This window comes from Ambystoma mexicanum, chromosome 2p, assembly GCF_040938575.1.
Source record: "Ambystoma mexicanum isolate Mex_15411 chromosome 2p, UKY_AmexF1_1, whole genome shotgun sequence".
NCBI classification, from domain to species: domain Eukaryota; kingdom Metazoa; phylum Chordata; class Amphibia; order Caudata; family Ambystomatidae; genus Ambystoma; species Ambystoma mexicanum.
The window spans coordinates 496,941,861-496,956,240 of NC_090923.1; the positions used below are offsets into that span (position 1 = coordinate 496,941,861).

At 40.7% G+C, this 14,380-nt stretch overlaps 1 protein-coding gene across 1 annotated transcript in view; it reads left to right on the forward strand.

The window, feature by feature from the left end:
- SLC6A11 (solute carrier family 6 member 11) overlaps nt 1–14,380 on the forward strand; it is a 1,097,166-nt gene that overhangs the window by 602,245 nt on the left and 480,541 nt on the right. The window contains exon 7 of the mRNA XM_069643914.1: nt 4,034–4,168. Within this exon, the coding sequence (XP_069500015.1) occupies nt 4,034–4,168 (135 nt within the window). The remainder of the gene's footprint in view (nt 1–4,033; nt 4,169–14,380) is intronic.

Sequence of the window (14,380 nt, forward strand, 5' to 3'; positions counted from 1 at the left end):
ATTGGGGTAATGAAATGAAGTGTCATCATGATGAGGTCTGTTTATGATACAGAGAACCCACCCCTGTCAAATTACACACAATCTATCTTTCGACCCAAAAGACATATTTGCACAGGTACACATTTGTTTAAAATTACATGCACCCATCACATATCACAGGAGGTATACCCTGTCCAAATCTGCTCTTCCTGGGAGCTTGCATTCAGAAATGGCAACATTTGCACTTTTTAACTGGTTTCGTAATATCGGACATTACCCCAATTTTATACACATGTGCGCAAGGAGTATGGACATTACTTGATGAAGTGTCAGATTTTTAACATGCATACATTTTGAGTAATACCCTCTTAACTGCTAGCTTGCCCCCAGATCATGCCACCGGTTCTAAAAACCTCTTAAAATGTGGGCAGAAAAATCACAAGAATTATGGTATCATTTAAATAATTTTCACAAGTCCGCTCTATGAATGATCCATCTTTTTAGAGTTATGTTCTGGCCCCAAAGGGGTGTGGTTTCCCCCCAGAACAAGGTTGAATTTCTGGTTTTTCCAGTTCTGCCAGGCCAGCTTGCTCTCACAGGCAGTGCTCCTCCCCTTTCCTTCCAGGAGGGAGCCACTTTTACGGCCCCCATAATAAAACATTTGCCTGAGTCAGGGCAGGGCTTTGTTCAATTTCCTGCAGAGCCCAGGTAATTCAATCAGGGAAGTGTCATATCCCTTTTGGTGGGAGCAGCAAAAGGCAGATAGGCCTGGGAACACAGCTGTTGTGCAAGTCTCATCTCCTGTTGGGGGTAGCTGGTGGGCAGAATTCAGTTCCTTAAGCCAGGCCCCAGCTAATGTCACTTTTAGTTACCCAGTTTTCTGCATTCAAATAAACTAACCATTTCTTACATATGCAGCTAAAATGCTGATTCTAAGTTTAAAACTATGACATTTAAACAATTGCAACCTATGTGACACTCAAAAGTAGGTCACTCATTTCTTTTAAACATTTAGATTTTTAGTGTATTTCAGTCCAAATTTACTTAAACTGCTGAAATCCACAGCTCAGCCAGTCTTGTTATAAACCTTCAAGTCACTTCAGAATCTAACTTTACATTGTATCCACCCCTCAGTAAGTCTTTCTTTGGCCTGCTTTGGGTTCATTTATTCAGTTTTACACAAAAAAAAAAAATCTGGTGTTGTTTTAAAACGCCGACTTTCTGATAGTGGTGAGTACTGGTAATGCACCCATTTTTGGGATTTAAGAAAATGAATTCCCCACAATTCTAGCTTGCTTTTGGCAATCAGCATTGCCATTCCCAATGGTTTCAGGCTACTGTGTGGGTAGTCCAATGGTGGTTTTAGGCAGTGCCCTTCTGTGCCCATAACATCGGCAAAAATGGGTGGCAGCCTATTCTTCATGCCTTTCCCTGGGCATTTTCTGGGAAGCTCTGGCCATCATGATGTTTTCAATGCCAGTACTGCAGTTTTTGAGGTAGGGCTCGGATGCATGGGTAAAAACATCCCACGCTGTGGGCTTACTATCAAATGGTTGCAACTATGCTTTACCTGTGTCACCTTATGTATACTTAATGGAACATGATTGCACATATTTTCATTTTTATACGCAGGGTCAGAGTGTTCCACAATTTCAATTGTCTGAACAAAGTACAATGTTAACAACAGGATCCACTTTTACAGATTGAATTGGAGCTGCCAAATGTTTCGCCCTGTACATAAAATTGTTCGCCTTACAAATGACGTGCTAGAAAATGGAAATTCCAACTTCCTAATTGGCACTGTTGGAGGGGCGATGACAGAGTATAGCGGCTCATCAGATGGTGAAGCTTATAGGCTATGACCACTGAAAAAAACACATTACCCAGAAAGCCTAGGGAAAAAAGTGGGAGATAGAACTGATGTCTTGCCCCACTAAGGTCTTGGTGATATTACTTGTCTTATAGGGAAGGTGACATAGGCTGAGGACTGAGCTGCAATATGAATATTAGTTAATTTGGTTGAATTTGTACCTAATACATGCTAATAAACAAACCTATACAAACATGCATGTGATCTATTGGTTAAGGGGGTGCTATTATTAACAGTGCACGAGTACACAAATGCAACTGGATTATAATATTGTGTCAGCTATGAAAGATGCTACGTTTCACTAATATTATTGACAGTAAGGTAATGTAATTGTCATTTGTATAGCGCCTTTCACCATTGGTATGATGTCAACGTGCTGTAAGTTGAATGCCCTTGGGAGACAGAAGTCCATGTGTGGGAAATTCGTCAGAGGGTTATATAATGAGTGTGTGCATTTAGCCAATATGAAGGTAGGTGGGTGGCCAAGTTCCTGCATGTCAACTATGTCAAACAGGCTTGTGGATGGGTGTAGAGGGGCAGTGAGAAGACATTTTGTGTGCAGCTAGTCCACATTTTTACAATGGGGGATGGCTGCATTCTAATGGCAGAGGTATTGTACAGTGTATGTTAGAGTAGTGCAAGTAGTGGAAGGGTGATGAGAGGTAGTCTGGACAGTTTGTCAGCGCAGGAGAGCATTATGTTTGTAGCTAGACTGAATTTTTTCAGTGGGATAGCTGCATTATAATGACAGAGGTGTTGTGCAGTGTGTCTTGGAGTAGTGCAAGTAGTGGAAGGATGATGAGATGTAGTCTGGAGAGCTGGAGAGCATTATGTTTGTCGCTAATTTATGGGGATAGCGGCATGCCAATGACAGAGGTGTTATTTAATGTGCAGTCTGGAGAGTGTGTGAGGGCAGGAGAATAATTGGGCCTCATTACGAGCATGGCGGTAGCCTTGCCTGTATGGCAGGCACGGCTACCGCCATGCTCCCTACCAGCACCGCCTCCTGCGATTCGGCAATAACCGGCCCATTACGAGATGAATGGGCCGGTAATTGCCCATTCGCGGGTGGTGGTATTGCCGGGATCCCAATCCCCCTTGTGCCCCATAGGACAGAAAGGGGGGTGGAGGCATGGTTGCACCGGCCGGTGCAATCATGAGTTCTGTTCGTGGGAGCCGCACAGCCCGCTAGGTAAGCTGTCAGGAATCCGCAAGCAGAACTTGTAATGCAGCGGGACGGTATGAAGGGTGCCGGTGCCGCCACCCTTTTAATGAGGCCCATTATCTGTGCAGCTAGACCGAATTTTACCATGGGGGATAGCTGCATTGTAATGACAGAGGTGTTATGTAATGTGACTTAGAGTAGTGCAAGTAGTGGAAGGGTAGTCTGGAGAGTATGTGAGAGCAGAAGAGCATTATGTGTGCAGCTAGACTGAATTTTATTATGTGGCTAGCTGCATTCTAATGATAGAGGTGTTGTGTAATGTGGAGTCTGGAGAGTGTGTGAGGGCAGGAGAAACATTATCTGTGCAGCTAGACTGAATGGATGGCTGCATTCAAATGCCAGAAGTGTTAAGTAGTAGAAGTGTGATGAGAGGTAGTCTGGAGAGTATGTGAGACCAGGAGAACATTATTTGTGTAGCTAGTCTAAATTCTATCATGGGGATAGCTGCATTCTAATGGCAGAGGTGTTTTTCAGTCTGCCTTAGAACAGTAAAAGTAGTGGAATGGTCATAAGAGGTGGTCTGGAGAGTATGTGAGAGCAGGAAAGCAGTATGGGTGTTGCTAGACCACATTTTATCATGGGGATAGCTGTGATCTAATGGCAGAAGTGTTGTGTAAAGTGTAATCTGGAGAGTGTGTGAGGGTAGGAGAGCGGGAGAGACAATATGTGGGCAGCTAGACCGAATGTTATCATGGGGGATAGATTGGTTCTAAAGATAGAGTTGTTGTGAAATATGTCTTAGGGTAGTGCATGTAGTGGATGGTTGTTAATATGTGGTCAGGAGATTATGCGAGGGCTGGAGAAACATTATTTGTGTAGCTAGACCGAATGTTATTGTGGGGGATAGCTGCATTCTAATGGCAGAGGTGTTGTACAAAACTGCTTAGGGTAGTGCATGTCAGTATGTAAAAACACTTCAACTGACATTTGTTTTCCTATTATTTCTCTTCAATATGCAGGTTGTCTATGTGACTGCCACGTTCCCCTACATAATGCTGCTGGTTTTACTGGTCCGAGGTGTAACATTACCCGGAGCTTCGGAAGGCATTAAATTCTACTTGTATCCTGATCTTTCACGCCTTACTGACCCGCAGGTAAGAAAATACGAGAACATATTGTATTGCGCAGCATGGAGTACATTCTGGAATCAACCAGTTGAATAGAAATGCATGGTATTTCCATAACAAAGAAACTTTTTATAGCAATTCTGTTAAAAAGTTGTAAAATTAATCTAAAATAGCCTACTGTTTGAACTAGAGCGTGCAGTAATATTTAGTGACAGCATGTGTTTACTTTTATTGTTTCAAAGACAGCATGAAGTAATATTTGGTGTGAACACACAGATGGCTCTACGAACATGCTTCTGGACTACTATTTTAAAGAAATGCTTAGAATCCCACTCTTTCTCGCAATCAGTATACAGTGACTTTCTATATAATGCAGGCCTATGAGGTCTAATTTAGGGTATTCAGCATACACTTTCCAAAAGCTAGTATCGCCATTGCCCAGTCCTCTTTATTTATTGGTTAAGCACTTCAACACTCAGAAGAAGAACATAAGCACCTGCAAACTGTTTACTATAGAAGCACTCTTGGAGAGATGCCTTTCAGGCTTGTTAGACGGCCACAGCTAGCTCACAATGGCACATTTGCAGACCCTGAACAGCAGAGCAGTTTTTGTGGGTTTACCCTAGTGGTACTGCTTTGGAGAACAGTGATCTTCTTTGATGGAGTGGATGCTATCCAATTTGGATGGATAGTATTTGAACCCTGCCACAGGTACTTCGATTGAAATGACTGGCCAAGAACAGACCTTCAGTATTGCAACATAGGTTGGATTGTATTCTGAAAAGGTGTGGATTTTGTTAAACCACAGTGAAGACAATTACCATCATGAAAAACCAAGAGCACGAGACTCTTAAACAAAATATTGCAACTATTTGAGAGTGAATAAGTCACTGCTATGACCAAGACTAAGATTCAGTTTACATTTGTTTAATAATAATATCCGGTGTCAGGTCTTTCCATCAAATACATTTCCATCGAATTACTACTATCCATCGAAATGTATCCATCGAAATGCATATTCATTCAATGCATTTTGGTGGATATTAGGGTTAGGGTTACAGTTAGGGTTAGGGTTAGGGTTTCATTGAACCTCTCCATATTTTCGATGGAAAGGTTTTGATGGATATGCACTTTTTATGCAAAGCATATCATTTTGATTAATCTTTTTTTTGTTTTATTTCGATGGATTTTCTTTTTGATGGTTAATTTTCAATGGAAAAACCATACACCATAATATCCTATTGTAACTCCTAATAAAGATGTGTTAGGAAATGTTTTGCTATTGGGTCCATTGTTGATCCACGTTTGTGTCATGCCACCCCTTTGTGATGAAGATAAGGTGATCACTTTTAATGTGAGAACTTGGTTGGGACTCTTTCAACAGCATTTCTTTTAAGTTCTGACCTTAATGGTAAAAGGATGTACTGTGAAGTATTACCTCTGAATCATGAGTGGTGCAAGGAGCATGGATAGCTGGACCTGAATTTTAGGATCAGTGTATAGGGTCGGGAAACCTATGGAGAAAGGTATCACATGTACATGGCAACAGTCGAAAAATGAAGAGCGTGGTTTTAAAATTGGCATATGTTGTTTAATTGGAAGGCAGCTGAGAACGTTAGGTGAACATATGCAAAGACACAATCCCACAAACCCACACCCACATTTTCACTTTTGCTGAAATCCAGGGGACGGAGTGGGGTGTCCAGATGTCTTGTAGCCAATAATGTCTGGTGCCTCCTGACAGGTGGCTATGCAACGTGTGATGCAGATTGGTGGAACAGTGTAGAATTGTATGGGGAACATATGCTTTCCCACAAACCCTCAAACCCACAAATGTTCACATATATATATAGATAGACCCGGTGTTATGCGTCTAAATTCACATTACATAATTTGAACATACACACGAACCACAACTGTTGTTTCATGATTAGGGTCTGAATTCGATCCAACAGGTGAAAAATCGAGCACTTCGAGATTGTATTCTATATATTGTATTTACACAATAATAATTTGTGCACACCTTTGAATTATTGACTAATGATGAGTGGAACTACTTTATCTGAATGTTATGTGCAGTGAAAGATCCACTCCAAAATGGCGGACGGTGTGATCAGGCATTTGGTATGGAAAGAAAAGGTATAGTCCTACCTCTATTGTGACTGTTATTGAAAGTGGAAGGATTTAAATTATGTGTCTTGTAAAATCGAATTCATGTGAACAAGCTACAAGTCATAGCGAAACGCGTCATCGTCGGAGGTTTACCTTTGCGTTGCTGGGCGAGGGCAGGAGGTTTCCACATGCAATTTTTTAAAATTTTGTATTCAATAAAGAAGACATTTTTAATCAAACTTTGGTATAGCTGGCTCTTTGAGAACGTTGGAATCAACTTTGAGACTTTATTGCATGACACTCGGGGAGTGCGGCTCAAGACTGTGCCGGTCCACGGTACAGAAAATGGTGATTTAGACACGGTGAAGTGTCTCAACGCGGAGCGAGCACCCACTGCAACCAAACGATTTGTGACCTCGTAAGCGTGCGGACTGACAACGTGAAGACTAAAATGTCCCGCTGCTGCTCGAAATGGAGCCCCGCTACACGGACGTGAGGACGGCTATAGCGGCTGGAGACAGAGGCACAGAACCGGCGGGGACGCGGTGACCGTATCGTCGGAGGAGGACACGGTGTGGCAGACCTGGACCTGGTGAGTGCTATCTGCACCCCATGCCTGCTAGGGCTCAGAGAGACAACATCTCGACCTCAGTTTAAAGGGGGTGACTATTCATTTATAGGTCACGCGGTTCTTTACACCCGAATTGTCGACTAAGAACTTGAATAATTCAATGGTATTTTAAAACATTGGGTGGATGTGTTGTGAAAGACATTTTTTACAATTATGTTCTCAGGAGCCAATCAGCTCTTACAACCTGCCCCCATTGTGGCGTATGCCCTAGCCACAAAGGAAGCCTCCAGAAGGGAATTGGCTTCACATTTTTTCAGTGAAACACTAAGAACAACTACCAGTAAAGCTAAAAATAAGACTTCAGTACCAGCCGAATCAGATGAAACCACACTCCTGAAGGAACATGAGAAACTGTCCAAAAAGGAAATCAGCAAATGGTGGGAGGAGCATTCTCTCCAGAATTATATAGATGTGAAGAGAATACCGAGAGGTTTAAGGATACTGACTACACCTTCCTTCGAGGAGCAGGACCCCGAAATGTTGGAAGAGTGGGGTGCCGCTACCAACTCATGCTCCAAAACTCTATTGGAAATATTGGTGAAATATGCAGGAAATGACAGGAAAAAGATCCTAACGAAGATCTCGGAAGTTGAGAAAAAATTAGGAAAAATTAAGCTCGGAGAGGACAGTGTCAAATTAAAAGTCAACATTGAAATAAATCTCATAGCCTTTGAGGAAGAAATCCAACAGAGAAAACAACGGAAATTTCTAAGAGATAAAGAGGACTATGAGAATGGTCGTGTCTACACTTTTGCCAGACGGTTTGACCAAATGAGGGCACAGACTAAAGCACAGAAGGCCGACAATAGAACCGGAACCCCCAACGAAGACTGTACAGCCTCAGAATCTGATGCCACAGAAAATGAAAATGAAGAACCTGCAGTTCGATTAAATTTTTATAAGAGATGCGCTTGCTCTGTCAGGATGGAAGGACGAACAAGCAGACTGGAGGAGGCAAAACATAGGGACAAACAAGAGGAGGAAGACAACAACGAGGAGGGGCAGAGGGGCAAAACAAATTGCAAGGAATCCCACAGGGAGATCGCTGCACTCTGGGAATTAAAAGACACGCTCGCTGAGACAAGTTTACAAATGTCAATTGTCAATCTCTGCAAACATGTCCTAATGGAATCACAACGTTCTGTGCTAAGTTTGGGCTTACATTTTTGTCCCGCATCTGAATATGACTATCCGCAGACCAGGATAGACTTTGACCAATATGTACGAAAAATTAAATTAAGGAAATTCTTCATGACGAATCCCATCAAAGAAAAGAAACGAATCGCCCAAAGTGGGCGGACTGACCTATCTAAAATCAGATTTGGATACCCTTTCCACCCTCATGTTCCTACAGAATGATGGTGATTCAACTTCTGAACCCGCAGAACTTGACCCGGGTGAAGTGGACATCAATATGGAGTGGTACAAAAGTACCAAATTGAAAAACAAATCCAAGTTTATGCCTCCAGTGATCACAGGTGGCACCATAGAAACATTTCAAAGTCTGGTAATTGAGGACCTGAAGAAAATAAGACATAAGGAGGTGAAAAATCACAAACCCAACATTGGGAAGGAATACACCAAAGCCCTGAAAGAATTGAACCTCTTGCCCAATTGTATCATTAAGGCGTCAGATAAGGGTCGCAACATGGTACTTATGACCAGAGACCAATATATACAAGAGGCAAATAGACAACTTAATGAGAAAATTTGCTATGAAAAACTAAGTGAGAATCCAATGAAGGAACTGGAACTGAAAGTACAGGTTTTCCTTAATAAATGGTCTGAAGAAGGAATGCTTGAAGATAATGACATCAGATTTCTCTATAAATCCCACTCCACTACTCCTACAATTTACTTCCTTCCTAAAATACATAAGAACATTTCCAAGCCTCCGGGGAGACCCACCGTCACACTAAAAGGGTCATTATTGGAAAACATGTCCAAGTACATTGATAAATCTTTGTTTCCTTTCGTACTTACACTACCCTCATATTTCAGAGATACAAATGATTTTTTGTTGAAGATTAATGAAATACCCTGCGAGTCAGATTTTTTACTAGCTACGATGTATGTGGTCTCTTTATACACATCCATCACTCATGAGCAAGGTATAAAGGCCTGTTCTCATTATCTGAATACCAGATCGTTGAATTTTTCTAAACATTCGGAAATGATTCTGGCCATGATTTTTCTGTGCCTGACCAACAATGTTTTCCTATTTAACCAAAGGTACTATAGACAGAAGCAAGGTACCGCGATGGGTACAATCTTCACCCCTCCATATGCAAACCTCACAATGGGGTATTGGGAGAAATATGAAGTATGGAAGGAAAGTAACGAGAGGTTCACTAATAAGGTTGTCATGTGGCAACGCTACATTGATGATTTATTCATCATCTGGAAAGGCACACCAAAGGAATGGATGGATTTTGTGGAACATCTTAACATTAATGAATTCAATCTGAAATTCACCGAAACCCACAGCCCCAAGGAAGTTGTATTCTTGGATGTCACGGTCCAAATTGATGAGGGGAAAATAAAGACCAAAATGTTCCGGAAACCAACAGGAGTAAATGCCCCATTACATGCGAATAGTGCCCACTGCCAAAATTTGATTTGGAGTATTCTTTATGGCGAGTTTATCCGTCTCCGAAGAAACTGTTCAGAACTCAGTGCCTACGACGAAGAGAGAAAAATCACAGCCTGGGGCTTCCAAAAACAATGTTATCCAAAACAAGTGATCTAGAGAGCCTATCTAAAGGCACGTCAGTGCGAGAGGTCTACATTATTACTGGACCGCACCAATAGGACAATGAACAGTGATAAAGAAACAACTGCTCGTCTGATTTTGACGTATGGACAATCTGCCAAATACTTCAAAGGCATCATACGCAAACACTGGAATACATTGGTAGTGGACCCGGATCTGAGAGAATCATTGGGTGAATATCCTAATTTTGTCTTTCGTAAATGTCCATCAATCAAAGACAAATTAGTGAGCAGCTTCATGCAATCGGACATTATTTCCCATCAGTCAACTTGGTTAAGTTGTAGGAAGTATGGCTTCTACAAATGCAGCAAATGCAAGATATGTGAATTTGCGGAAGAGTGCTGCACATACTTACATCCTATACTCAAAAGAACAATTGCCATCAAGGACAGGATAACCTGCGACTCAGAGTAAATAGTGTATGCACTCAAATGCACCTGTAGCAAATGGTACATAGGCAGTACCAAGTGCAAATTAAAGATACGGATGAAGCAACATATCAGAGCCATCAAAAATCAAGACTACACATACCCCATTGCTAAACATTTTTGGGAGAAACATGATGGGAAACTATGTGACTTTTCGTTCATTGGGCTACAGCAGGTAAAGATTGGACCCAGGGGAGGTGATAGAGAGAAATTACTGAGACAACGAGAGACCAGAGTCATTATCGATTTCGAGAGCAAGTTTCCATTGGGACATAATATCGATGATGAACTTTATACCTTTTTGGGTGAATAACATTTATAGTTGTTGTATCGCCTACCTATGGTCATTACTAAATCAGGATAATGATCGTTCGCTGAGGATTTGTTAACCTTTCCCTTAGTATTCCCTTATTCCATAGAATGTTAGTTCTACCGGATGGAGATCACCGGTTAGATGGGTTTTTAATCATGTACAGACACAGTTTTTGTAATTTCTATATACAGTAATATGTCATTTCTTATGCCTGATCACAACACGTTTTTTAATGTTCACATTTAGTCCAGGGTGGATTAAGTGCCGCCTTTTATTCTTCTCTTCTTCTAGTCATTTTGAAAAACATGTTGATGATTTAGGTTTGTAGTCATCCATGGTAATACAATGCCATGGGCAAAATTGTTATTTAACTTACCTTGCATTGTCTAATAGTACTTTTGCAAGAATATATTTTGAAATGAGGCACTATGCTTCCCATGTGATAGAGCCGGTGTTATGCGTCTAAGTTCGCTTAACATAATTTGAACATACACACGAGCCACAACTGTTGTTTCATGATTAGGGTCTGAATTCGATCCACAGGTGTAAAATCAAGCACTTCGAGATTGAATTCTATATATTGTATTTACACAATAATAATGTGTGCACACCTTTAAATTATTGACTAATGATGAGTGGAACTACTTTATCTGAATGTTATGTGCAGTGAGAGATCCACTCCAAAATGGTGGACGGTGTGATCAGGCATTTGGTATGGAAAGAAAAGGTATAGTCCTACCTCTATTGTGACTGTTATTCAAAGGGGAAGGATTTAAATTCTGTGTCTTGTAAAATCAAATTCATGTGAACAAGCTACAAATCGTAGCGAAACGCGTCATCGTCGGAGGTTTACCTTTGTGTTGCTGGGCAAGGGCGGGAGGTTTCCACATGGAATTTTTTTAAATTTTTTATATAATAAAGAAGACATTTTTAATCGAACTTTGGTATAGCTGGCTCTTTGAGAACGTTGGAATCAACTTTGAGATTTTATTGCACGACACTCTGGGAGTGCGGCTCAAGACTGTGTTGGTCCATGGTACAGAAAATGGTGATATATATATATATATATATATATGTATATATATATATATATATATATATATATATATATATATATATATATATAGAACCTTGATTGGACATTCCCTTTATCTTGGTCTGGGTCACTGTATTTTTTGTTTCACTACTGGATCGCATTCACACCCATAAATTCATAGTCTTCCCTCATTCCACGTTAACACAAAGGCAAAGGAGGTATATCTCTTAACTATGCCTCTTTTACTGTAGAGGAAGAATTACATGCCTCTGCAGGAAATCCTGCCCCCCTATCTCCTATATGTTGGAAGCCTGAGATCTTTGACACCAACAGTTATGCCAATACTGCAGCAAATATTCAAAAGAAGGTACCCACTGTGACAACCCTATCAAATTTATTCTTGTAGAGATGACAATCTAAGGGAAGAACTCCCTGAAGGTATATGAAAAAGAGAAACTAGTGACATCAAAGAGACATGTGTGACACCCCTAAAAATACTAGCTGAAGAGAATGTATGGATACTACAGAAGCTGATGACAAAGTTAAGAATCAAGTACACTTTCATATGTGAGAAGATTGCACATGTACAAAGTGCTGCAGAAAATCAACAATTCAATAATTGTCCAGGTGGTTAAACGCAAGTAGACTAAGTCATCATACAAGCTGGCTATATGTAGTGAATAGACTGCAGGCGAAGCCACCATTGTATAGGAGCTGGACATTGGTGTCATGAATTTAGTAAGCCAGGACTCATGGAGAGAAAAGGCGACAACTGTGTTGCACCAAGAATAAGCTGAGATCGTGAAGGTGCATGGAAAGGAAGTCTGGCCTGGTATCAAAACTGAAGTAGCCACTGTTGGTTATATATTCTTGAAAGCAGTGAACGTGCAAAGAATGAATCATCCCTTGTTAAGGTGCAAAGAAAGAACAACAAGAGTGCCAAGTTTTATTCATTTAAGATATTTAAATGCTGCAAAATGGACCAAACCATGGTCTCCTGTCACGTGAGCCAAGGATGGAAATAGAGTTGAGGTTGGAGTCCTAGAACAACGATAGTGAGTGCCTGCACTCCCATATATTCCCAGAGACAAGGATATTTGCAAGGCCAAGTTCAAAGACAATCTGCATGACAGAAGGTATGGGTGATGAGAGATGTTGGGCTAATTGGATGGGGAGGTAAAGACAAGTCCACCTCCTGGCACCTTGTTCTGAGCTTATGTTCTGTAAGTGAACTGAATGTTCCAGACATGGCTCAAGCATGCCAACCAATTGTTGAGGGCTGTATAACGAAGGGCCTTGTAGTTTGAAGACCAGTGATAAACTGTGTACTTAACAGTGTTGAAGATGACCTGTTTTAGAGGTACACATAAGTTGTCCACCTGACAGTGGGCAGCCAATCACAATCCTAATCCCTATAGAAAGTATATTTAGATGTCGCCCTTAACCAATACCATCCCTTGATAGGTTTTCTATTATTTTCCACGTAGTATGACGTCACCTATGACGTATTGTTTGCATATAAGGATGTTTTTATGAGAAAACCATTGAGAGGCTGAGCTAACGTCCATTGATGTCCATTGCAACTCCCTGTTTTATATAATTGTTAATAAAACTGTATCTTTGCCATCTTCCTGAGTTGGTTTAGTTATGTGGACTCAGCGTATTCTGCAACCCCATCCAATGCATGCACGTTACTTAAGGGCCATAAACTCATTACCTTCATGATTGTGTTGGCTCTTGGTATGTAGAAGAGTGAGGGCTGAGGGGGAATTTTAGCCTCTACTCATCCTTCTATCCTGCAGAGCAGAATCCAATTTGTCACAATGTTTTTTTTTTCTCATTTAAATGGGGTTTTGTATTCCATTTTATTAAGTGGAGGATTCACTCGTTTGTGTGGCATGCTATGTCAAGGGTTGTTTTCTTAGCCCTGCATTCACTTTCAAAACCTAGCGGTATCTACTGGTTGTACAATTCGCTTTTTATTTTTGCGCACCGAGATAAACCTCCAGATCAACAGAGTTCAAATTTCTAGAAGCATCTGGTAGAACCATGTTTGTATCTGATTGCTCAAATCTAGTTTATTTGATTAATTTAGTTCCTATGACAACCACTTCTACATTGTATTTGAATCCTACAACTCCTAATGCAATCAGATAATGTCTTGAACTCTACATGCTTTGGTTCACAGTGGTTTGTGATAACTGTTGTAGTCACTAGGCACCTGAAATGAGAGTATAATGTTAAAGAAATACACGTCTGGACACACATGCTCAAGTTGAGCAGGTCCAGATTACAGCAAAGGACATGTTCTTGTTGTTCGTCTTCTGTTGGGAGTGCCTACAGATTTGATATAATTGGAGCTAATATTGTAATTCTAGGGTCCTGTAACTTGACCCTTAGAATTGCTGTTGTGTATTTGGCAGTATGTTTGAGGTGAGACAGAGGATATTCATAAATAGTATGAGGAAGCCCCACATTAAATTACCATTATTTAGTCTGAAAGCTGCATAAGCAAATGCCAACATGGAAAAAAGCCAGAGTTTAAAAAACAAATCTTATGTAAAGACAGTATGTTCCAAGAAATTCCTGAGATTTTGTATGATAGGATTGGTCCAAATAGTGAGATAAGAAACGTTTTTTTTTTCTCCATTAGAGACTACTATGACAAATAAAAGTGACATTACAGGCATATTTTATGTACTTTGCCCTTGCAGAAATGTTACCTAAATAAGTTCTTTCATTGATAAATACTTCCTGCATCAGTAATTCAATGAGAAGACCAAAACCATGACTAGAATAGAAGCATCTGGGAGCTAATGTGAAACTAGCAAGTACATTGTTCAATAGGCCATTGGGATATGAAAGGATGGTAGTCATTACTGTAAAATACCAAAATGCTGTGGGATGGCAGCAACAAAAAAAATCCCAAACCGAACTCCAGCCATT